The sequence below is a fragment of the Calonectris borealis genome, chromosome W (assembly GCF_964195595.1).
Source record: "Calonectris borealis chromosome W, bCalBor7.hap1.2, whole genome shotgun sequence".
Taxonomy (NCBI): domain Eukaryota; kingdom Metazoa; phylum Chordata; class Aves; order Procellariiformes; family Procellariidae; genus Calonectris; species Calonectris borealis.
The window spans coordinates 47,287,708-47,314,184 of record NC_134351.1 but is presented as its reverse complement, the minus strand read 5'-3'; the positions used below and the strand labels follow the sequence as shown (position 1 = coordinate 47,314,184).

At 46.9% G+C, this 26,477-nt stretch overlaps 1 protein-coding gene across 1 annotated transcript in view; it reads right to left on the bottom strand.

Annotated features, from left to right (window-relative positions):
• Positions 1 to 1,077: 1,077 nt before the first annotated feature.
• Positions 1,078 to 26,477, bottom strand: part of LOC142075048 (BDNF/NT-3 growth factors receptor-like) — a 236,140-nt gene continuing 210,740 nt past the window's right edge. The window contains exons 16-17 of the mRNA XM_075136040.1: positions 2,126 to 2,284; positions 1,078 to 1,263 (exon numbers count right to left, since the gene is read on the bottom strand). Of these exons, the coding sequence (XP_074992141.1) occupies positions 1,078 to 1,263; positions 2,126 to 2,284 (345 nt within the window). The remainder of the gene's footprint in view (positions 1,264 to 2,125; positions 2,285 to 26,477) is intronic.

Genomic DNA, 26,477 nt, shown 5'->3' with positions numbered 1-26,477 from the left:
CCATGCACAGTTTTGCTTGCACAGTTAAAAAAAAAAAAAGTATTGAGGAAGGAAGGAATACGCTGCTGGACAAGCACCGTATAAGATACACCTGCCCCAGCATCTATAGCTTGCCCTATCTTAACAAAATCCTTAGTTTAAACACTTGATCCTGAAATTAATCCTGTACATTAATAAGCCTAGCTTCAGCCTTTATTACCAAAGACTAGCTGGAGAACATTTTTATACCAGTGGCATGCCAATATCCTACCAGAAGACAAAATAAGGGCATGTGTTTTGTTCATCATTTTGTAACATAATTGTGTGCAGTACAGACAATATCTTTTTCCCTTTTACCGTAGACTTGTATCTGGCAATGAAAAATGCTGGCCATGCACCTCCTCGAACAATCCCTTTACTCCTCAGAAAGACTGTCCAAGGAAAGTGCTAAACCACCTCTTGCCTTCCATCAAATTGTTTCAGTGTTTTTTTAGTGGGGTTGGATGCCATCTGATCCCATAGTTCCTTCAGATAGTGGATCACATAAGTGCTGTTTTCATTCCATCTAGCTTTGTCTCTGCAAGAAATATGCTTCGTGTAGAGAACATTAGTCTTTTTCCACCCACATGCTGAAGCAAAAAAATTGAGGTGAATACAAAGAGACTCACAGTATCTGTACAGCAGAAATCACAAAGTTTAAGTCAAATATATTTTTCCCTTTTTTCATCCACATCAAAGGCATGAATACAACAAGGCATTGTTAGTTGTGGTGGGCTAACTGAAGAGTCTGCTGATATAACAGATCAAGTTTTTAAGGCCTTTGTCTATGCAGAGTTACAATAATGCAGAAGCCAAATTGATTAGAGAGAGGAAAAATGATAGAAACTGAAAGAGAGAGAGAGTGAAGATATGTTTCAGTAATGTCTAAAAAGTCAACACTGTGTCTATAGATGTAGAAGTGCACATTGCTTGCCCTTTGAAAGCTTCTCCATATCTTTGTCATTAATACTGTCAAAGTTAAGAACACATTTTAATCGAGTTCAGTGACAGTTGAACACGTTCATTCACGCAGACCATAAGAAGAAATGCTACGATGTTTTAGCCTAAAATATCCAGGTAAACTGGAGATGCCTTAGCCAAGTTCTGGAGGAGGGAATGGATTTCTTTAATGTTGAGCCTCATGTGAGGCTCCCTTTGCCAACAGCCCAGCATCAACTCATATACTTCCTTGGGGCACGTGCGAGGTCGCTGCAGCACTCGGCCCTGAGTGATGCACTCAATCACCTACGAGAAATCACAAGGAAAGGATCAGTGTAGCCATGCCAATTATGTAGGCCTCACCCATAGAAGAGCTAGCTGCTAATAGTCACAGCAGCCTCACTGGTGGCAGTCACCTAGCCACCTCTGCAGAAGAGCTGCATTTCTAGGTAGATGTACAGGCAGTGGGATATGATCTGGAAAAATCACCGTAATGTAGGATGTCAAGGAGCAATACCTTGACTGATGTGATGCAATGTTATGTTAACCTGTGTTACCCCTTCTATTCATGAGGGAACGGTGGTAGGGAAGCAATACCATACCTCCCCTACCTGTCTATCAATCTCACCTCGTCTCAGAAGTAAGCTGTTTGAATCGTCTCACATAGAGCACCTCTCCCTCCCTCCTTACACTTCATGAGTACCATCATGGCTAATCTCTGGAAAGGGATTACTTTTGATTTCCCAGGTATGAAGAGATCTCCAGATTCCTTCAATCTATTCAAGAATGTTTTAGAACAACCACTTCATGACAATGACATTTCCTGATATGTAACTGAAATCACACAATGCCAGTTTGGGAGACAAGTAAGCTCCTTTTTATTGCCTCATGGTCTTTCTCAACACCCAGAGCAGACTATCCTATACAAAGGAAGAAGCTACATCCCAACTTGGTATAGTCCTACTTGGATAACTTCCATCTAACTTGGGGAGAAAAGGGTGAAAAAGAAGAACTTCAACCACAAAGTTTGCGACAATACCATAAATACATGATATCAGGGTTATTGCTTTTACTAAATAAATTTGCTATTGTCCTTTCCCCAGAGAAGCCATACCATCAGTTAAAATGCCACCCTCCTTTATGCAATTTGAAAATATAATACACACACCTCATCGTTTGAGAGCTGATACCATGGCTGTTTGCCATAGGTAAAGATTTCCCATAATACGACCCCCAGGCTCCAGACATCACTTTCTGTGGTGAACTTCCTGTACATGATACTTTCTGGAGGCATCCAACGAATAGGCAGCATTGTGTGACCTCCAACCTGAGGAAAAAAGAAGAGTCAGAAATAATTCCTCCAGACCTCCAGAAAGAGTATTGAGATGCTAAACCAGGGAAATCCACATTTTCTTTTTTCCCATCTGCTGTAATTCACTTTAAAGAGCTCATAAGAACTAGGGAGCTGTGATCCAACCTCCTTTCTCCCGAATGGCGATCACTACCATGATAGATTTCTCAATAGAATCTCCAAAGAAATTGTTTCTGAAGTATAAACTCATCTTCTACATTTATTTTGCACCCCCTACACAAGGAACTGAATGCTCTATAAAATTAATGATTAACTAAACCTATCAACCCATTATAAATTAGGCCGGTATTACTCTCCATTTTAAGACTGAGAAAACTGTAAAAGATTCATTCAATGAAATCTGCAGATATCAGCTGAGATCCATGAAGACGCAGTGACTGCATGACACAGAAGGATCAGGATCTATATGGTTTAATCTATTAATTATGAATGAATTAAAACAATGCTATTGTCTGTGGATAATTTCCAAAGTTAATCAATGCATCAAATTATTTTGTTCCAAATTAACTACCAAGTTCTACACAGCTTTCCAAATTTGCAGTCCTTTGGATATATACACTTGATAATAAATAACTTGCAAGACATTGACTCTGTGTCCCAAATCATCACATGTTGAATTTCCCAGGAATCTTTTCCTGAATTAATGCCTTTCTGAAAGTCTCTAACACATTGTTTGTTTTCCCCAAAATGCTATACTTCCTTAAAATTGAGTTACTTAAGCTGAATGTAAATAAATAAATAAATAAATAAACGCTTGCTTTTCATTCTAGTTTCTAAACAACTTACTGTTCCTAATATGTCACATTCTGACTAGATCACATCAATGAATAAATCCACTCAAGTACTTTTAAAATAGTCTAACCAGCTGAGCTAGAATAGAATAGAATAGAATAGATCAATTGGAAGGGACCTACAACGATCATCTAGTCCAACTGCCTGACTGCGACGAGCGAGGGAAGGCAAGCAGTCGACTCAATGTGAGTGATAAGGCCAGCTTCAACTTTATTGTAAAACCCTACACATATTTATACACTAAGTTCTACCTTATGCATACTTGTCTCACAATCATTGGCTTAGCTCTAAAAATTACATTATCATATTCCTCCTACTTTCGGTTACTGCTACGTGGTCCGGGTTCCATCCTGTTTTTCTTATACTGTACTTTCTCAAAGTTGCTTATCTGCACAGAGCAAGGTCAGCATGACTTTCTTTTCTCCCTTCTCAGCATGACTCAGAATTTTCCCACCGCGGCCTAGTCTGGCTAACTTTCTCCAACAATTCCCCCTTTTTCTTTTTGGACCACCAATACATTGTGGTTCATTTTTACAACATTATTTAAAATACAGTGATATGCTATTTTTACTATAACTATAATTGTTAATAAAATACCAAGCCAGCGCTTGCGCAGTGCCTATGTTAGGCACTAGGGAAGCAAATACATTGGCTGTGGTTGACCATAATTCTATATTGTCGTTACAATCTGCTTGCAATTGACGTATAGACCTTTTGTGTCGATTTGTCGCTACTGTAGTTATATTGAGCCAACTTTGTCGGCTAACTGTGAGCAGAGTTAATTTACCTACATAACAAGGCCCTCCAAAGGCGTTCTTTGGAATGCCAGGCCATGCTCGATCCCCACAGATCAAAAAATATCCGGGGGGAAGAGCTTTGGCCATATCATTGTTCCACAAAGAGTTATTGGTTCCCTTCATACTCTGTCCATAGGCACTGAGTGTTTTGGAAACGTTATAATTCCCACAATATTGGCCTATTTCGAATCCTTTCATAAAAGGTGAAACAACAGTCCAACCGGTGGTATTAACAAAAGGGTTGTTATCATCAGTGCGGCTGCTTATGCCGATCAATGACTGAAAGGTCTGGGCCTGTGCGGCAAAGCGGCTAAAGCTGCCAAACACAAAACATGTCTGAGTAGTAACATTATCAGTTGCATTTCCAATTTTTTCTGACCCCAAAAGGTCAATTTCTTGGGGGTCCCAAGGGAGAGTGTGATTTAGGGCTCTTATTAGTTGTACCGAGCAATTTGCTACAGTAACATTTATACAATTAACTGTTACAGACATCCAATTATCAAAATCTCTGGCAATAATTTCAGGAAAGCCTATCAGACATGTTTTAAAGGGCTCAGTTGCCGTAGCTGAACTCAGGCAAAAGTCTGTCGTCCCAGTTTTATTCGCCCACGCCACCCATAAGTTCGCACGGCTGGGCAACGGCATCGCTGGGATCAGTACGGGCAGAGCTGCATTGATCATCATCAGCAACAGCAGCTTTGGTCCAGCGGCTTGGAATCCACTTCGGCCCTGTGGGAGTAAGTACACACATATAACCTCTACCCATATACTTCACTTCTGCTGGACCTTTCCACAGTCCGGTTGCTGGATCTCTATACATAACGAAAACTGGCTTGTCATCCTTATTTTCTTTAGGATAACCATGCACCCATGCTGGTGGCTCTTTCTGATCTGTAAAAATACATAAATGATTTAGCACAAAAAGAGTCTTAACAAGTCTTTCTTGTACATCTGAGATTTCCCTAAATTTTTGCAAATATTGTTTCAGCGTTTGATGTGCCCTTTCAATGATAGCTTGTCCCGTGGGTGAGTGCGGAATACCAGTAGTATGTCGCACTCCCCATGTTTGGAAAAAAACGTTTCACTTTGGCGCTTGTGTATGCAGGGCCATTGTCAGTTTTTATCATTTGTGGCACTCCCATGAATGCAAAACAACTAGTCAAATGTCGCATTACGTGGAGTGCTTGTTCTCCTGTTTGTGCCGTGGCCCATATAAATTTGCTATAGGTGTCAATTGTAACATGTATATATTTCAGTCTGCCAAAGTCAGCAACGTGAGTCACATCCACTTGCCACAATTCTCTGGCCTCGAGTCCCCTGGGATTCACGCCGATTCCGAGACCAGGCCCATGGTGGCTACACGTAGGACAGGCCCGCACAATCCCCTGTAAAATGTCCATAAAATATCCATAAATGTACACAAAATGTCTACTGCGTTCATTTAGTCCATGACTTTGGGCTCCATCTGTTATGGTAGTCACTCAGGTCAGCAGAGGTGGTGCGTTGCGTGGAGTTACTGGGCACCAAAGCCGGCTCAGGTCGGGTCACTGCTGCACTTGCGCTGCTTCTTGTAAAGTTTGTCCTCCGTTGGTTCAGGTGGTTCCTGCTGCTTGGGCATGGGCTTATCCACAGTCACAGACGCCTCGGGGCGTCCTGTCCCGCATGGACTCAGCCACAGGTCACAGTCCCTTCGATTCGAGTTCACGCTGCAGTTCCAGCCTGTCCAGCACAGCAGCACAGAAGCAGCAGCGATGCCCTGGCCATCTGCCGGCCCAGGCGCATCCCCATTGCTGTTATCAGAATGTTCCCAGGCACAGCACAGTAAGACGATAAGCAGTGCAGCAGTACAGCAAGCAGCGAGAGCAAAAAAGCAGCCACTAACGAGCACAAGACTCTAATACACATTAAGGCAAGCAAGCCCCATGGCAAGCACAAGAGCCTGCGAATTAATAGCTAAACAGCAGTAACAGCTATAAATTCAATCTAGCACATTCCAATCAAACGTGTCGTTATCTTGAACTGTAGTCTTTGGTTGCATTCCGGTAAATATCCATTCTAATACTCTCACAGTCTCCCCCTTTTTCTTTTTGCACTGCGTGAGTGCACCAATAAAATGTGTGGGGCCGTGCAAAACGGTTAAGTCCACAGGTAAGTCAGGGTCAATACGATCCACTGCTCGGTCAACGATGTGGGTACTGAGTTTTTGAATCACAATCGATAAGTCCTGGTAATATAAAAAGTCCTTGGAGACCACTGGATGATCGCCCCAACAACAACGCTCCATGAGATTGTCCATTGATAACTATGGGCCCTTTAATTCCTGTAGCAATTTTTTGCGGCCGGTCGTCAATTAGCGTGACATCTACTGCTGTTGCCAGATCCAGTCCGAGGCTCCCCCTGGTTGCTGGTCAAAGTTGGGTTGCTGGCGTCTGGTATCTCTGCACTGTCGTTTGGTTGGGGGCTGCCGTTGGCCTGAAGGTGACCGGAGCCGCGATTGGTGTCGGCGCGCTGCGGCTCTTGGCGCTCGGTTTCCCGTTTCCCGAACGCCGGCAGACCGTAGTATTATGATTATTCATTTGACAGTTCTGGCAGCTCCCGACATTGTCGACGCAGATGTCCTGGGTAGCCACATCGGAAGCACTTATACTCTCATCGGCCAGTCGTCTTACTTTGGTGGGCATCCGGAGGCTTCAGTGGGGCAAGAGCTGCAAACGCCTGTCCCTGCGCCTTGACTAATTTTTCCCCTAGTTCTCTGATTGTTTCAACTAACATGGCTTGAGCTCCTACAGGAACTCTACTCATTCGCTCTAACATGACTTCTATGGTGGCGTCTAAAGGTAAGGTGACAAGGATGCCCTTCGTATAAGTATTACAATTCTCTAATACATACTGTCTCAGCAAAGGTCCTTTCATAAAATCTGCCATATCTGCGCGGTCAATAGCGTCTGTGACTCTATCTACAAAAGATGCAAAAGGCTCCTCTCTTCCTTGTTTAATTGACATATATGAGGGAGGAGCTGGTGTAGTTTTAACTTTCTGCAAGGCTTCTCGTGCTAATTTCATAGATTCTAACAACACGTCTGGGCCAGTTTGCATCTGCATTTCTACAGAGGCAAAAGGACCTATACCCATTAGTTGTTCTACAGTTACTCCAGCTAAACGATCATTTGGGGCTCGGGGCGAGTGCGCAGATATTTCACAAAGTCTTTGCCAGTGAGCTTGCCAAAGTAATTGTTGTGATTGCTTCAAAATAAGCCTCATTATGTTCTTAATATCTTCTGGACATAGCATTCCGCTATCCCAGATATAGTTTAGCATTTGCCTTGCAGGCTCGCTATGCACTCCCGACTCATTAACTGTGTTTCGCAATTGATTTAATATTTTCCAATCTAGGGCCTCATGCACCCCAGTCATAGCCCCCGCGTTATCTACCTGGTAGATTACCGGGAAGGCTTGAGGGCTAATTTGATCTAATAAATCAAAATCTTTTTGTTCAACAGCTTCTCGTGCTATTTTGTCCCAACTAACCCGCACTAAACGCGGCTGTTGATGAGCTTGGGACGGGGGGGGATGGGGGGGGTGGGGGGGGTGGGGGGGGGGTGGGGGGGTGGGGGGTGGGGCCTTTAGAAGACTTTCAGCTTGAGCAGTCTCCTGTCCGCTACTGTCTACCCTCTCATTTTCACTTGGACCTTCCCTCTCCCCTCCCTTTCCCCCGGCGGTGCGGAGGGACAAGCCCTTTCTGTCGGTGGATCAGGAGGGGGACGAGAGGGTCGGCGAACGACGGGAACAGGAATTCCCGAAGGCAGAGGTGAAAAGTAGTCACCCCCTGCTGTGAGACGTCCAGCGGCAGGATCGGACTGCTCAAGCCGATCGGAGGCAGCTGTAGCTATTTGCCTTTCAGTTTTATATCTTTTTATGCAATTAATAACATCTCTCCAAGATTTCATTAATTTTTTTGCTGATTTATCATCATCAATTACTAGATCCCACAAACAATCTCCGTAAGAACGCCACTCGTCTACTTCAAACATACTTTCAGGGTCTTTAAAAAGCCCTTTCGCTTTCCCTAACACAATTAACCCAGCCAGGTCTTTTAATTGGCTTACTCCCCGCTCTTCTAAAAAGCATTTTAAAATATCGAAGGCTACCTCTACTTCCATTGCGCGCTATCTTGACCCTCTTAATTATCCGGTCGTTTGCAGCCTTTTCCCACGGGTAGCCTTCTATCGGACGGCGAACCCCTTTTAATCGTCCTGGGTTCAAGCACAGATCAGGCACGCCGTGACAGCGTCTGCTGATCTTCTGCTCCCTGGTCGCTGCTACCAGTGCTTCTCCGATCTCGCTGTCCGGTGAAAAACAGGGATGGGGGGTCCCTGTTCGGGCGCCACTTGCGACGAGCGAGGGAAGGCAGGCAGTCGACTCAATGTGAGTGATAAGGCCAGCTTCAACTTTATTGTAAAACCCTACACATATTTATACACTAAGTTCTACCTTATGCATACTTGTCTCACAATCATTGGCTTAGCTCTAAAAATTACATTATCATATTCCTCCTACTTTCGGTTACTGCTACGTGGTCCGGGTTCCATCCTGTTTTTCTTATACTGTACTTTCTCAAAGTTGCTTATCTGCACAGAGCAAGGTCAGCATGACTTTCTTTTCTCCCTTCTCAGCATGACTCAGAATTTTCCCACCGCGGCCTAGTCTGGCTAACTTTCTCCAACACCTGACCACTTCAGGGCTGACCAAAAAAGTTAAAACATATTATTAAGGGCATTGTCCAAATGCCTCTTAAACACTGACAGGCATGGGGCATCGACCACCTCTCTAGGAAGCCTGTTCCAGTGTTTGACCACCCTCTCGGCAAAGAAGTGCTTCCTAATGTCAAGTCTGAACCTCCCCTGGCACAGCTTTGAACCATTCCCACGCATCCTGCCACTGGATACCAGGGAGAAGAGATCAGCACGTCCGTCTCCACTTCCCCTCCTCAGGAAGCTGCAGAGAGCAAGGAGGTCGCCCCTCAGCCTCCTTTTCTCCAAACTAGACAAACCCAGAGTCCTCAGCCGCTCCTCATAGGACATGCCTTCCAGCCCTTTCACCAGCTTTGTTTCCCTCCTCTGGATGCATTCAAGGACCTTCACATCCTTCTTAAATTGTGGGGCCCAGAACTGCACACAATACTCAAGGTGAAGGCCACACCAACGCTAAATACAGTGGGATAATCACCTCTTTTGACCAGCTGGTTATACTGTGTTTGATGCACCCCAGAATGCAGTTTGCCCTCTTGGCTGCCAGGGCACACTGCTGACTCCTATTGAGCCTGCTGTCAACCAGCACCCCCAGATCCCTTTCTGCAGGGCTGCTCTCCAGCCACTCCTCTCCCAATCTATACTTGTGCCTGGCGTTACTCCGTCCCAGGTGAAGAACCTGGCATTTGTTCTTGTTAAATTTCATGCCATTGATTATTGCCCAATGCTCTGATCTATCTCAATCCTTCTGCAAGGCCTCTCATCCCTCGAGAGAGTCACCAGCACCTCCCAGTTTAGTATCATCAGCAAACTTGCTAATGGTCCATTCAACTCCCGCATCCAGATCATTGATAAAAATATTGAACAGAACTGGCCCTAGAATTGAGCCCTGAGGAACACCGCTGGTGACCGGTCGCCAGCCAGATGTAGCCCCATTCACTACAACCCTTTGGGCCCTGCCATTCAGCCAGGTCTTCACCCAGCGCACCGTGAACCTGCTCATCCCACAGTTGGACAACTTGTCCAGAAGGATGCTGTGAGGGACAGTATCAAAAGCCTTCCTAAAGTCCAGAAAAACTACATCCATCGCCTTCCCTTCATCCACTAGGCGGGTGACCTTATCATAGAAGGATATCAGATTAGTTAAACAGGACTTTTCCTTCGTGAACCCACATTGACTGTGCCTGATGATTGCATTGTCCTTTAAATGCCTTTCAGTAGCACCCAGTATGATCTTCTCCATAATTTTTCCAGGTACTGAGGTGAGACTAACAGGGCTGTAGTTTCCTGGGTCTTCCCTCAAGCCCTTCTTGTAAATTTGAATAACACTGATGAGCTTCCAGTCAGCGGGGACCTCCCCAGACTCCCAAGACCTTTGGTAGATGATCGAGAGGGGTCCTGCCATAACATCCGCTAGCTCCTTCAGTATTCTGGTATGAATCCCATCAGGCCCCATGGACTTATGAACATTCAGCTGATACAGCTGGTCCCTTACAATTTCAGCATCCACAAATGGAAAGTCACTGTTCCCGCAGTCGTGGTCCTCCAACTTAGAGGACCCGGCGGCCCAAGGTCTATCAGTATTATTAGACTGAGGCAAAAAAAGTGTTGAATGCCTCTGCTTTTTCTTCATCCCTATTTGTCAGGTGACCATCTTCAACAAGTATCGGTCCAATGTTTTCCTTGGACCTCCTCTTGCTATTAACATACTTAAAAAAGCCCTTCTTGTTGTCAGATACAGCACTGGCCAGTTTCAACTCTAGTTGAGCTTCGGCCTTTCGTGTCTTCTCCCTGCATATACGAACCACAGCTCTGTAATCTTCCTGTGAAGCCTGACTTTGCTTCCAGAGATCATACAATTTCTTTTTCCTCCTGAGTTCCAAGAGGAGTTCCCTGTTCAGCCAAGCTGGTCTTCTGTCCCGCTTGCTTGACTTATGACACAATGGGATTGCCTGCGCCTGTGCTTTTAAAAGGTGGTTCTTAAAAACTGACCAGCACTCAATGGACCTTTAAGCCCTCAAAAGCAGATTCCGAGGGGACACTGCTAAGTAGCTCCCTGAGTAGCTTAAAGTTTGCTCTCTTGAAATCCAGGGTAGCAACTCTGCTGTCCTTTTTTCTCATTACACTGAAAATTTTAAACTCAACCATTTTGTGATCACTGTGGCCAAGACAGGCACCTACCATCACATCTCCCACGAGTCCTTCTCTATTCACAAACAAGTCTAGGAGGACATCTTTCCTAGTTGACTCACTGAGTGCTTGTGACAAGAAAGTATATAGCTGTAAATATTTCCAAGGAAGGAAAAAAAAGGAAAGCTTTTTCAAGGACATCTAACTTTTGATTAATTCCCATTTTCCTGTCTTAAGATTTATTTAGTTATGAAACCACACTTGCACTTTCAAGATTCTGTAAATTCCAACTTTACATATCTTGTTATAAATAATACCCTCCTTGTTCTAATGTTGAAACAGCAAATGGAAGGAAAACCTAATAGAAGTTAGGGTTCACATTATTTCTAAATCACTCAGAACATCCATTTCCAGCTATTTGTCAGTAATTCAATGTTAGCACAGCATACCAAAAATACAGCTATTACTGTTAGAGCTCAACCCTGGTCTGTACATTGCCACAAGTCAACACTCGTTATAGATTCTATAAAAATAGAAAGCGATGCTAAAACGTTCATAGATGTGGTCTATTACTAGGCATTTCTTCTCCTCCCCCTACCTCAGATGTTGTGTTAACAAGCGAGGAGTATTTTTGTCAGAGACACTGACTGAAAGGCAGGATGCCTGAGTTCAATTTCTGTCTACCTTGTGGATTTGCTTCTGACTTAATATAGGTTGCTGTGCACCAGTTGCTGTGCCATTTAAAAGGGGAACCAATCCCTGAAGCTTTCAGCCTAACTTAAAAATATTCACGTGACCACTCTGTTGATGGAGGATGGATGCATGTTTTTAAGTGCTTTGCTCAATTAGACACATTCATCTCTCTGTTAAATTACCCCTCTGGCAAGCAGAATTGCTGTAAGGCTCCATGCATCATTTTTTTAATGATCTTTGAGAAGTCACTCAGTGATATGGAGAGTTTGAAGTAACATATGAATATGCTGAGATGCAAACAAAGCTTCAGTTTCCTGCCTTATCATAAACTAAATTGACATGGCAACCAAACAACTCCAAATCACCACTTTTTCTCCTGTCTCGAGTAGTATTTCACTAGTCCCTTAAAAACATGCAGTCACATGCAGCCACATACACCCAGCCAAAGGGCAAGTGCCATTAAAAATGATTAGTGATGAGAGGCTTTTGGTCTCATTAAATATTAAAATGACTCTTAGATCTGCTCATCATATAGCCTCCACAATTGGTTCTTTTCAGCAATTTCTTCGAGTCATTCCTTAAAAATTAATGAAAGATATAAACAATAAAATGTCTCTCTTTTTTCTTTTTTGTCACATCCTACATTAAGAAATTTTTTTTTAAAAAGGAATAAAAAATCTCTCCAAATCTTCTTTTCCCATGGTTCCTTGCTACAGAATCAGAGTGTGCTGAGTTTTCCATATAATTCAGTAAAATAAATACTCGTAGACCGACAATGATAAATGACCACCAGATGATGGATGTTGCAATGAACAGAAATGGAACATCACAGACCTGATTGTCTCTCTTTGCAGTCGTAGCAAGACTAACTCATCACTGCTGACACTTATCCAGTACTACATTTACAGATAAGTACAAACCATGGGGCTTTTTGGTGTTCTTCACAGAGCTGTACAACCCCACTCTGCCTTGGCTGGACTGTATCCATTTCTATCCTTGAAGGCAGAAGACTTTACTGGGCAGAGTACTGGGCCCGGACTGAGAAGACCTGAGGTCTATCCATCTCTATCACTGCTCTTCTCTATCGTCTTAGACAAGTTACTTCCAACATCTCAGAGTCTTTGTGAAGATAATATTTAGCCCCTTTGCAAAAGCACCAATAAAAGGTATTAGCTATTATTATAAGGGGTCCTCCTGTTCCCAGATGGCATTGCGATGAAGACAGCAAACCTGTGAAACATTGAGCATCACCTGTGGCAGGCTGAGTGTCTTCCATCCTTCCTGGTTCAAGAGCACCTTGAACTTCGACGCAGATCTCAGTTCAGCCACATCAAAAACACAGGTCAGGGCCTAGCCAAAGGTACTTTCTCTAAACAACCATTTCTTTCTCTATTAATGAGCAGTGGTTACTGAGTCAACAATTACTCAGTTCAGAAAAGCACTAAGAACAGTGTTAGGTACATGTTTAAAATGAAGCACATGCTTCAACGCTTTCTTAAACCAAAGCCTAGGACTTGACATCACAGTTCTCAGCATGCCTGAAATGAATTGCCAGTCAGTTGTGAGCTTCCTTTGGTGTTTATTGGACTGATGAGTCCAAGGACCCACAGCTGTGACACAGTAGTAGTGAACAGTGCTAGAGTGCATTTTTGCTGCTGTTTCCAAACTCTTAGCAAGGTAAAGGGGAGTTTCCCAAGAAGGATAAAAGAAAGAAAGCATGAGTACACTGATCAAACTTGAAAGGTGCTAGGTGCTTCAGAGGGATGCCTTCTGCTCATGCTTTATTAAGAAATGCAAGTATTACGCAGCTGTCAGATATCAGCATCCTGCAAGATGAAGCCCCTAGTATGTACACTGTAATTGTAGTGCTGCTTGATACACATCGTTTTACAATGGTCATGGGCTAAGCAGACTACGATCACAGGTAAACACCACCTTTAATAGTCAATCTAGCTAAGTTACGACAGGTTTAGAAGTATTACAGTTTTAATTTAATAAGCTATCACTTTAAAATCTGTATTGTAGCTGTAGCAATGCTGAAAAAATGAAAATTTTATGGATACAATTTATGGTATAGTTTCTTGGTGCTTACTTAATGGCAGTTGTGTTATGATGGTTCATTTTCATTTAGAATTGCACTTCTATAGATCCTTTCTGTGACTTAAATACTTACTTCCAAATGTCAGTTTATGCAAGCAAGCAAGCACTTGCTAGTCCTGCTGTAGTCTTATATTATGTTTACTAGTTATATTTACTAGCAATATTGGGCTAGAATCTAAACCAGAAGGCCTGGTGAATTAGCTTCTGCAATGTGTGAACTATCCACAGGGAGGAGACTGCTATGCCAAATCACTGAACTATGATGCTGTTCTCCAAAGAAATATTTCCAAGGGGAAACTGCCATACTACTTCACATATGAAATGTTGTTACATTTTCAACAATGCAATGTCATTCCACTTGTCACCACTTTCAGCACTCATTTTTTAAATTAATTTAGTGCTTTTGAAAGGTGCCAGACAAGTAGACCTTGATAATTCCTTTTGTCTATTTGCAAATGTGAAGTTTCAAGGATCACTATATAAGTACCATATCTTAGCCTTGAAGCAGGGAGTCTAATTCTAGAGTTCGCTAAAGTTTGTTCACTTTCTGGCTTCAGGTGTTCCTTATCCCACTTTGCGGGCTCTAGGAAATGGTAAGGCTTGTCTAATGTAGATTCTGTTGTAAGAAGTAAACCAGGCCTGTTGTATAAAATACTGTAGGAAGCTGATTTTCGTTACCCAAGGGTTTTGCACACATCCATCCATCCATCCATCCATCCAATGTAAACCCAGATTACTGGCACATTGCTAATACTACCACAGACAAGATCCCTCAAATGACTGTTAGAATCATAGAATCATAGAAACATTAAGGTTGGAAAAGACCTCTAAGATCATCGAGTCCAACCGTCAACCCAACACCACCATACCCACTAAACCATGTCCCTAAGCGCCTCATCTCCACGTCTTTTAAATACTTCCAGGGATGGTGACTCAACCACTTCCCTGGGCAGCCTGTTCCAAGGCCTGACCACTCTTTCAGTAAAGAAATTTCTCCTAATGTCCAGCCTAAACCTCCCTTGGCACAACTTGAGGCCATTTCCTCTCGTCCTATCGCTAGTTACTTGGGAGAAGAGACCAACACCCACCTCGCTACAACCTCCTTTCAGGTAGTTGTAGAGTGTGATGAGGTCTCCCCTCAGCCTCCTCTTCTCCAGACTAAACAGTCCCAGTTCCCTCAGCCGCTCCTCATAGGACTTGCTCTCCAGGCCCTTCACCAGCTTCGTTGCCCTTCTCTGGACACCCTCCAGCACCTCCATGTCCTTCTTGTAGTGAGGGGCCCAAAACTGAACACAGTATTCGAGGTGCGGCCTCACCAGTGCCGAGTACAGGGGCACGATCACCTCCCTACTCCTGCTGGCCACACTATTTCTGATACAGGCCAGGATGCCGTTGGCCTTCTTGGCCACCTGGGCACACTGCCGGCTCATGTTCAGCCGGCTGTCAACCAGCACCCCCAGGTCCTTTTCCTCTGGGCAGCTTTCCAGCCACTCTTCCCCAAGCCTGTAGCGTTGCCTGGGGTTGTTTTAGCCGAAGTGCAGGACCCGGCGCTTGGCCTTGTTGAACCTCATACAGTTGGCCTCAGCCCATCGATCCAGCCTGTCCAGGTCCCTCTGCAGAGCCTTCCTACCCTCCAGCAAATCAACACTCCCGCCCAACTTGGTGTCGTCTGCAAACTTACTGAGGGAGCACTCGATCCCCTCATCCAGATCATTGATAAAGATATTGAACAAGACCGGCCCCAAAACTGAGCCCTGGGGAACACCGCTCGTGACCGGCCGCCAACTGGATTTAACTCCATTCACCACAACTCTCTGGGCTCGGCCCTCCAGCCAGTTTTTTACCCAGTGAAGAGTGTACCTGTCTAAGCCGTGAGCCGCCAGCTTCTCCAGGAGAATGTTGTGGGAGACAGTGTCAAAGGCTTTACTGAAGTCCAGGTAGACCACATCCACAGCCTTTCCCTCATCCACTAGGCGGGTCACCTGGTCATAGAAGGAGATCAGGTTGGTCAAGCAGGACCTGCCTTCCATGAACCCGTGCTGGCTGGGCCTGATCCCCTGGTTGTCCCGCACATGCCTTGTGAGCGCCCTCAAGACGAACCGCTCCATAATCTTCCCCGGCACCGAGGTCAGGCTGACTGGCCTGTAGTTCCCCAGATCCTCCTTCCGGCCCTTCTTGTAGATGGGTGTCACATTGGCAAGCCTCCAGTCGTCCGGGACCTCCCCTGTTAACCAGGACTGCTGGTAAATGATGGAGAGTGGCTTGGCAAGCTCCTCCGCCAGCTCCCTCAGTACCCTTGGGTGGTTCCCATCTGGCCCCATAGACTTGTGAGCAACCTAAAGGCTGTTATCAACCTAAAGGCAGTCAGTCACTGCAATTTCCCTGTGCCAGTTGAAAATATATCTGTCAATACTCTGCTCTTGTCACAGTTTCAACTTCTACTGCCCAGCCGCCATGGGAACCCAAAGCCCTGTTGCCTTATGAAAATCTCCAGTGTATTCTGGAAGTATTTCTTTCCCCGTTGGCCCACAATTGTGAGCAAATGGATATGCTCTCTTGTAAAGAATGAACATATGAAGGATTGTGCTCCTGCTGGGAGCAGGAGACTGTCAGGGGAGCTGGGGGAAGCCAACCTGTAGAGTTGTGGAAGAAACAGGGCTATATATAGGGCTGCATAGAAAAGATGCAAGCCAAGGGCTGGAAAAGGCACAAGAAATAATGTTGCTAAGGTGGCCACCCAATTGATTCGCATCAGGTTTATCCCCTATTCCATGAGGTGCTGCAGGGTGTGACCAAAGGAGAGGGCCTGGCCAGAACATGGATCTACTTCTCTTCCTGTTAAATGCTGATGGCCATAGTTAGGAGAGGTACCCACTGCTGCTCCAAAGGGAAGTTTAAACCCTCTTTGCAGCTATGCAGGTGCCTTGTTCATATCTTCATGAGACAGAGCAGTGAAAGGTAGGCCCTAGTCCATCAGAGTATCACTGGCTTTTCAATGTTGTGACTGTCAACGTGCCGTGGGAGAAGAATGTCCCCACCAGCATCTTCTAGATGGACTGAATACATCTACATATCAAAATGTTCTGCACCTTCACTATCCATCAGCACTCCTGGAGAGGACATCAAATCCAACCTCCAGCTCTTGCAGGCATCATTATCTAAATAATCCCTTTCCCATTTTTTTTTATCTCCAGCTTTAAGCAATCAGTTACTCTGCCTTCATGCAGTAAAAAGTTTATTTTTTATTTCAAAGTTTATTTTTTATTTTAAATCTGTTTATTTGGTGAGCTCAGTGAACCTGAATGACTAATGCATGGATTTCAACCCTGATCCTGCCCAATGCCCCATCCGGCTTGCCTGCTACATCTCTCCAGTGCCCTGCTGAACTTAGTGCAGCCCTACCCAAGGGTAGACCTTTTGCAATTGAGGGTGGTAGTCCTGAGAGCAGCAACAAAGCTCAACATATGCTTAAATTAACTTTCATGTGACAAGTATATACTTAGTCTCTTTGATACAGCTGGATCTTAGTTCGTCAAACTGGAACCAAGCTACGCCTTTCGATTTCCTAGGGGGAAAAGGATTCTCACGTATGAGTTGGCGGGGCTCATCGAGAGGTTCAAAGGGGGAAGGGGATAAAGCCAGACTCACTAGAGAAGAGCCTAGGGGCGGCACGCCGATGTTGGGGGAGAAATCGGCAGCCCAGCTCAAGTGCATCTACACCAATGCACACAGCATGGGCGGCAAACAGGAGGAGCTGGAAGCCATTGTGCAGCGGGGTAGCTATGACTTAGTGGCCATCACGGAAACATGGTGGGATGAGTCTCACGATTGGAGTGCTGCAATGGATGGCTATAAGCTCTTCAGAAGGGACAGGCGAGGAAGGAGAGGCGGTGGGGTAGCCCTGTATGTTAGGGAGTGCTTCGACTGTCTAGAGCTCAATGGTAGTGGTGACGAGGTTGAGTGCTTGTGGGTAAGGATGAGGGGGAAGGCCAACAAGGCAGATATCCTGCTGGGAGTCTGTTATAGACCACCTAGCCAGGATGAGGAGGCAGACGAAATATTCTACAAAAGGCTGGCAGATGTCTCACAGTCGCTAGCCCTTGTTCTCGTGGGGGACTTCAACTTTCCGGACGTCTGCTGGAAATACCACACGGCAGAGAGGAAACAGTCGAGGAGGTTCCTGGAGTGTGTGGAGGATAACTTCCTGACGCAGCTGGTAAGCGAGCCTACCAGGGGAGGTGCCTCGCTTGACCTGCTGTTCACAGAGAAGGACTGGTGGGAGATGTGGTGGTCGGAGGCCGGCTTGGGCTTAGCGACCATGAAATGATAGAATTCTCGATTCTTGGTGAAGTAAGGAGGGGGGCCAGCAAAACCGCTACCATGGACTTCCGGCGGGCGGACTTTGGCCTGCTCAGGACACTGGTCGAGAGGGTCCCTTGGGAGACAGTCCTGAAGGGCAAAGGGGTCCAGGAAGGCTGGACGTTCTTCAAGAAGGAAGTCTTAAAGGCGCAGGAGCGGGCTATCCCCATGTGCCTTAAGAAGAACGGGCAGGGAAGACGATGGGCCTGGCTGAACGGGGAGCTCTGGCTGGGACTCAGGAAAAAAAGGAGAGTTTACCACCTTTGGAAGAACGGGCAGGCAACTCAAGAAGAGTACAGGGATCTCATTAGGTCGTGCAGAGTGGAAATTAGAAAGGCAAAAGCCCAGCTAGAACTCAACCTGGCCACTGTCGTGAGAGACAACAAAAAATGCTTTTACAAGTATATTAATGACAAAAGGAGAGCCAAGGAGAATCTCCATCCTCTATTGGATGCGGGGGGGAACGTTGTCACCAAGGACGAGGATAAGGCTGAGGTACTCAACGCCTTCTTTGCCTCAGTCTTTAATAGTCAGACCAGTTATCCTCAGGGTACTCAGCCCCCTGAGCTGGAAGACAGGGACAGCGAGCAGGATAAACCCCCCATAATCCAAGAGGAAGAAGTTAATGACCTGCTACGCCACCTGGACGTTCACAAGTCTATGGGGCCGGATGGGATCCACCCGAGGGTACTGAGGGAGCTGGCAGAGGAGCTTGCCAAGCCACTCTCCATCATTTACCAGCAGGGGGAGAGAACATACGGTGAACAGGAGTTGGAAAGAAAGCAAAATGGTCACAACTATAGGCCAGGGCATGCAGGAGTGAATGATCAGCCAGCCTTCTATCTACTGCAAATCATTTCCAACAAGCAAGTACACAAGTGATCATCAGTAAGCACTGTGTCCCATATAACCCTCTTACTTACTCAGTCCCCTTATGGATGGGCTGAAGGCTGGGAAAGACTCTTTTTAGCCCTAGTCTTGCATGTATCTTTCAGTTCAGCTTCACTATTCCAAACATAACTACCCAGTAACATAACGTCCTCCTGTAGAAGGTGACATCTGGTCAAAACACTACCAAGTTATGGGAAGCTGCAGCCCTTCTCTGCTTCAGCAAAAGGAATGCAATATTCAGAATGAATACTGTTGAAAGGAATGCAATATTCAGACTAAGCACAAATATCGTTTCACTTCTCCAACATGTATGACACAAAAACTGCAGTGTCCTTGCTTATTTGGTTTTCTTCTGGGAGGGATATGTAGGGAAAAAAAAAAAAAGAGAGTAAGGCAGAATCAGTTCCTTCTCTAAAACAATACAGATATAGAGCTTTCCACTACCCTACAGAACCCCACAGGCCCTTACCGGCAGGAGACAAGGCCAACTTCCACTGGCTCCCGGGGGATTTCACAGGTTGTGAGCAGCTGTCAGAAAGCCCTGATGAGGTTGTGCTTTTCAGCTGTCACCACCAGGCTTTCCCTTGAGTCAGGGGGCACAGTCTCTTGGAGTGAGCCTCTGGGCTCTCCTTAGGTGAAACTCAGACAGGGGTTTCGAGAAAGGACCCCAAGCACTCAGACTGACCCTAAGCCACCGAGGCGAAGGGCTCCGGAGCGGAGGATCGCGGAGGATCGCGCCGGGGGACCCTTCCTAAAGTGGCAAAACCGCGGCAAAAACCGCGAAGGCCAAAGCGCAGGGAGCGAGAGGGTGCCCCAGCCCCCCTCCCCCGAGCCGGAGGAGCGAGCTCCTGACGAGCGGCAGCTCTGACTCAGCGTGGGCGGGGACAGGAGGGACGGCGGCCAAACCCCCTCAGATACAAGAGCAGCCCCCAGGGAGCACGAGCGACCCAGAGCGTGGCGACCAGGGCGGGTAAACAGGATGTGGCGCCGCAGTTTGCGCAGGCAGGGCGTGCGGGGAAGGCGAGCGGGCAGGGCGCAGCCCCACTCCAGGCTCTAGAGGCTAGCTCAACTAGTGGTCATCGCCCTCCCAGAAGAGGACCTAGCTATGGTTACCACTGGGCCAGAAGTCATCGCCAGAAGGAATCTGGCGACCCAGACTGAGCCCCCACACAAACATACATCTGTCCAGGTCTCCGGCTGCAGGGAGTGCCTGAGCCTGTCACTTGTACAGGAGGGCAGCAGAGATGACGCCTGTGTGCGCTGTGACCAGGTGGATGATCTGCTCAGCCTGGTGGCAGAGCTGAAGGAGGAAGTGGAGAGGTTAAGGAGTATCAGGGAGTGTGAGAGGTAGATTGGTGGAGCCCCACCCTACCATCCCTGAGGCAACGGCAGCAGATGGAGGCTCCACAAGAAGCGGAGGATCCCCTGCCCTCTTGCCGCCAGGCAGAAGGAGGGGACCTAGGAGACAGGGGGGGAATGGGCACAGGTCCCTGCTCGGGGCGCCAGGCGAATCCCCGCCCGGCCTCCCTCACCTCAACCTTCCCAGTTGCCCTTACAGAACAGATATGGGGCCCTGGAACTTGAGGGCCAGACAAATGAGGATGCAGATGAAGGTCCATCCAGGGGGTTGCCCAGGGTGAGTCAGTCAGCCCCACGCATTACGACTGCCTCTGCTAAGAAAAAAAGGAGGGTAATTGTAGGTGATTCCCTTCTGAGGGGGACGGAGGGCCCAATATGCCAGCCAGACCCATCCCACAGGGAAGTCTGCTGCCTCCCTGGGGCCCGGGTTAAGGACATTACTAGGAAACTCCCTAGTCTGGTACAGCCCTCCGATTACTACCCACTGTTGGTCATACAGGCTGGCAGTGAGGAGGTTGCAGAGAGAAATCAAAAGGGACATCAGGGCACTGGGGCGACTGGTGGAAGGATCAGGAGCACAGGTAGTGTTTTCCTCGATCCCTTTAGTGGCAGGGAGGAATGCTGAATGGAACAGGAAAACTCATCGGATCAACACGTAGCTTAGGGGTTGGTACCATCGGCGAAATTTTGGCTTCTTTGACCACGGGGAGGTTTACACAGCACCGGGCCTGCTGGTGACGGACAGAGTTCAGCTGTCTCACAGGGGGAAAAGGATTCTCGCGTATGAGTTGGCGGGGCTCATCGAGAGGGCTTTAAACTAGGTTCGAAGGGGGAAGGGGATAAAGCCAGGCTCACTAGAGAAGAGCCTAGGGGCGGCACGCCGATGTTGGGGGAGAAATCGGCAGCCCAGCTCAAGTGCATCTACACCAATGCACACAGCATGGGCGGCAAACAGGAGGAGCTGGAAGCCATTGTGCAGCGGGGTAGCTATGACTTAGTGGCCATCACGGAAACATGGTGGGATGAGTCTCACGATTGGAGTGCTGCAATGGATGGCTATAAGCTCTTCAGAAGGGACAGGCGAGGAAGGAGAGGCGGTGGGGTAGCCCTGTATGTTAGGGAGTGCTTCGACTGTCTAGAGCTCAATGGTAGTGGTGACGAGGTTGAGTGCTTGTGGGTAAGGATGAGGGGGAAGGCCAACAAGGCAGATATCCTGCTGGGAGTCTGTTATAGACCACCTAGCCAGGATGAGGAGGCAGACGAAATATTCTACAAAAGGCTGGCAGATGTCTCACAGTCGCTAGCCCTTGTTCTCGTGGGGGACTTCAACTTTCCGGACGTCTGCTGGAAATACCACACGGCAGAGAGGAAACAGTCGAGGAGGTTCCTGGAGTGTGTGGAGGATAACTTCCTGATGCAGCTGGTAAGCGAGCCCACCAGGGGAGGTGCCTCGCTTGACCTGCTGTTCACGAACAGAGAAGGACTGGTGGGAGATGTGGTGGTCGGAGGCTGGCTTGGGCTTAGCGACCATGAAATGATAGAATTCTCAATACTTAGTGAAGTAAGGAGGGGGGCCAGCAAAACCGCTACCATGGACTTCCGGAGGGCGGACTTTGGCCTGCTCAGGACACTGGTCGAGAGGGTCCCTTGGGAGACAGTCCTGAAGGGCAAAGGGGTCCAGGAAGGCTGGACATTCTTCAAGAAGGAAGTCTTAAAGGCGCAGGAGCAGGCTGTCCCCATCTGCCGCAAGAAGAACGGGCAGGGAAGACGACCGGCCTGGCTGAACAGAGAGTTCTGGCTGGGACTCAGGAAAAAAAGGAGAGTTTATCACTTGTGGAAGAAGGGGCAGGCAACTCAAGAAGAGTACAGGGATCTCGTTAGGTCGTGCAGAGAGGGAATTAGAAAGGCAAAAGCCCGGCTAGAACTCAACCTGGCCACTGTCGTGAGAGACAACAAAAAATGCTTTTACAAGTATGTTAATGACAAAAGGAGAGCCAAGGAGAATCTCCATCCTCTATTGGATGCGGGGGGGAACGTTGCCACCAAGGACGAGGAAAAGGCTGAGGTACTCAACGCCTTCTTTGCCTCAGTCTTTAGTAGTCAGAGCAGTTATCCTCAGGGTACTCAGCCCCCTGAGCTGGAAGACAAGGACGACGAGCAGGATAAACCCCCCATAATCCAAGAGGAAGAAGTTAATGACCTGCTACGCCACGTGGACGTTCACAAGTCTATGGGGCCGGATGGGATCCACCCGAGGGTACTGAGGGAGCTGGCAGAGGAGCTTGCCGAGCCATTCTCCATCATTTACCAGCAGTCCTGGTTAACAGGGGAGGTCCCGGACGACTGGAGGCTTGCCAATGTGACGCCCATCTACAAGAAGGGCCGGAAGGAGGATCCGGGGAACTACAGGCCGGTCAGCCTGACCTCGGTGCCGGGGAAGATTATGGAGCGGTTCATTTTGAGGGCGCTCACGAGCCACGTCTGGGACAACCAGGGGATCAGGCCCAGCCAGCACAGGTTCATGGAAGGCAGGTCGTGCTTGACCAACCTGATCTCCTTCTATGACCAGGTGACCCGCCTAGTGGATGAGGGAAAGGCTGTGGATGTGGTCTACCTGGACTTCAGTAAAGCCTTTGACACTGTCTCCCACAACATTCTCCTGGAGAAGCTGGCGGCTCACGGCTTAGACGGGTACACTCTTCGCTGGGTAAAAAACTGGCTGGATGGCCGGGCCCAGAGAGTTGTGGTGAATGGGGTTAAATCCAGTTGGCGGCCGGTCACGAGCGGTGTTCCCCAGGGCTCAGTACTGGGGCCGGTCCTGTTCAATATCTTTATCAATGATCTGGATGAGGGGATCGAGTGCTCCCTCAGTAAGTTTGCAGACGACACCAAGTTGGGTGGAAGTGTTGATCTGCTGGAGGGTAGGAAGGCTCTGCAGAGGGACCTGGACAGGCTGGATCGATGGGCTGAGGCCAACTGTATGAGGTTCAACAAGGCCAAGCGCCGGGTCCTGCACTTTGGCCACCACAACCCCATGCAACGCTACAGGCTTGGGGAAGAGTGGCTGGAAAGCTGCCCAGAGGAAAAGGACCTGGGGGTGCTGGTTGACAGCCGGCTGAACATGAGCCAGCAGTGTGCCCAGGTGGCCAAGAAGGCCAACGGCATCCTGGCCTGTATCAGAAATAGTGTGGCCAGCAGGAGTAGGGAGGTGATCGTGCCCCTGTACTCGGCACTGGTGAGGCCGCACCTTGAATACTGTGTTCAGTTTTGGGCCCCTCACTACAAGAAGGACATGGAGGTGCTGGAGGGTGTCCAGAGAAGGGCAACGAAGCTGGTGAAGGGCCTGGAGCACAAGCCTTATGAGGAGCGGCTGAGGGAACTGGGACTGTTTAGCCTGGAGAAGAGGAGGCTGAGGGGAGACCTCATCGTACTCTACAACTACCTGAAAGGAGGTTGTAGCGAGGTGGGTGTTGGTCTCTTCTGCCAAGTAACTAGCGATAGGACGAGAGGAAATGGCCTCAAGTTGCGCCGAGGGAGGTTTAGGCTGGACATTAGGAGAAATTTCTTTACTGAAAGAGTGGTCAGGCCTTGGAACAGGCTGCCCAGGGAAGTGGTTGAGTCACCATCCCTGGAAGTATTTAAAAGACGTGTAGATGAGGCGCTTAGGGACATGGTTTAGTGGGCATGGTGGTGTTGGGTTGATGGTTGGACACGATGATCTTAGAGGTCTTTTCCAACCTTAATGATTCTATGATTGTAAGTTTCTAGGATTCTGGGGACTGCATCTGCCACCATGGGGTGTGAGTGGAAATTGTAGCCACAGCCTATGATGACTTAAAGTTGTTCTCTCCAAAACAGTTACTGCATTTGTGTTCTGCCTTGCAGCAGAATTACAGCTTTTGGTCATTCTGCATTTGCATCAGGAATTGTCTGTGTGATGTCTGACATTGGGCCAATGATCCTTTATCATTTTTCATGTACTTATTCTCAACCAAAGCTGAAATGCACAACTGGCAAGGTCACCATCTATTAATATCTTGATTATTTCATCCAAGGCTTAAATTCTGTGATCATTTTTTTTTCACTGAGGGGGAAATTCATCTCTGTGGGGCCAGGCCATTGAAGTCACTCACAATATTCTCAATTAGAAGGCAAGGGAAGAACTACTATACACCTTTGGCTGGCTATCTACACTGGAATGGATGCCAAACACTATAAGGTATTCACCACAAATGCATCTCCAGAATAGTTAATATTAACATGCTACAATTACAGAAACATCTTCTTATCATTAATATAGTCAAGATTGTTAACATTTAAAGCTATTTAATATTTAACATTTTATGCTAATGTTAATACTATAAAATATCATTGTTGCTGATATTAATTATGAGAATGTCGTGATTTAATCTGGCAGGCAGCCAAATACCACGCAGCCACTCGCTCACTCCCCCCGCCCCCCAGTGGGACGGGGAGAGAATCGGAAGGGTAAGAGTGAGAAAAACTCGTGGGTTGAGATAAAGACAGTTTAATAGAACAGAAAAAGGGAAAATAATAATAATAAATAATGATAGAATATACAAAATGAGTGATGCACAATGCAATTGCTCACCACCCGCTCTGACCAATAACCAAGCAGCGATCGGTACTTCCTGGATCACACCTACCATTCATATACTGAGCATGATGTCACATGGTATGGAATACCCCATTAGCCAGCTGGGCTGGCTGTCCTGATTATGTCCCCTCCCATCCTGTGTACCTAGCTCAGTCAGTAGGCATGGGAGCTGTCCCTGGACTAGGAGGGCACTTAGCAACAACTGAAAACATCTCTGTGTTATCAACATTCTTCTCATACTAAATCCAAAACACAGCACTAGGAAGAAATTTAACCCTATCCCAGCCGAAACCGGGACAGTATCTGTGGAGGGATTTTTATTAAATAAAAATCATCCTATGAACATTCCAAGCACTGAGGATTTGTTAGTAATAGTATAAGGCTGCTAAAGAGCAATTGTAGTTTTAGAGTCTCTGAAGTGATAGTAGAGTAGGAAAAACAGGCTGAGGAATGTAAATATCAGTAGATTATGTAACGGAATGCAGGCGCAGGAAGCGTTCGCGTGGACACCTGCTTTTGACCAATCTGTGTATGTTAAGATTCGTGTGCTTGCTGACTGTAAACCAATAGAGGATTCGTAGATGCGCGTGTTAGTGTGGCTAGCTTATAAAAGTAGCACAATATCTTGAAATAAAGGAGAATGACCATACCCACATTGGGACTCCTCATTACTCCGGGAACGCACTCCCACTCCGACCCATGGTCACTCCAACAAGTATCCACCCCTTATTCCATACCATTTACGTTATGCTTAGGTCTCACATTTTTCGATATATTTCAATTAATCACCACTATCTTTTTTATATATCCATATATATATATGCACACACAGATATCATTCCCTTAGTCTATGGACTATCTCTTTAAAATGTCCATTGAGTTCATTTAGTCCACAGCTTTGGGCTCCATCTGTCATAACAGTCTTTCAGGGCCAGAGAGATGGTGTGTGGTGTTGGGCTGTTGCATTCTAAAGCCAGTTCTCATTTCGGTACTGCTGCGCTCCTCCAGTTCTATCATCGTTGCACTTTGCTCGGTTTCATCAGAGTTAGTTCATTCTTCATTAATATGGGTGATTTTCACTGCTATACCATTGATAGCAACCATAGAAATAATGATATACAATATCATATAACAACTGACATGATAAAATTCAGTTCATTGGCTATTTTCACCCAAAATCAAATCCCCTTGAGGTACACACCGGACTTCCCCATCCTTTCGCATCACCCACCAAGTGCACCCAGGTCCTTGAGCAAAAGCAATCCCACGGATGGGTTTTCCCTTGCCAGAGGCAGGAGTAACCCAGACTGTCTTCCCCAGCATATTTCTTATGTGCACAACAGGGACTTTATCCCCCTCTACAGTACGTAAGAGTTTTGATTGGGCAGGGCCAGCTTGAGTGACAGATCCCCTGGTGTTGACTAACCAGGTGGCTTTTGCTAAATGTGTATCCCAATGCTTGAATGTCCCACCACCCATAGCCCTCAGTGTTGTCCTTAGCAGCCCATTGTATCGTTCGATTTTCCCAGAGGCTGGTGCATGGTAGGGGATGTGATAGACCCACTCAATGCCATGCTCTTTGGCCCAGGTGTCTATGAGGGTGTTTCGGAAATGAGTCCCGTTGTGTGACTCAATTCTTGCTGGGGTGCCATGTCGCCACA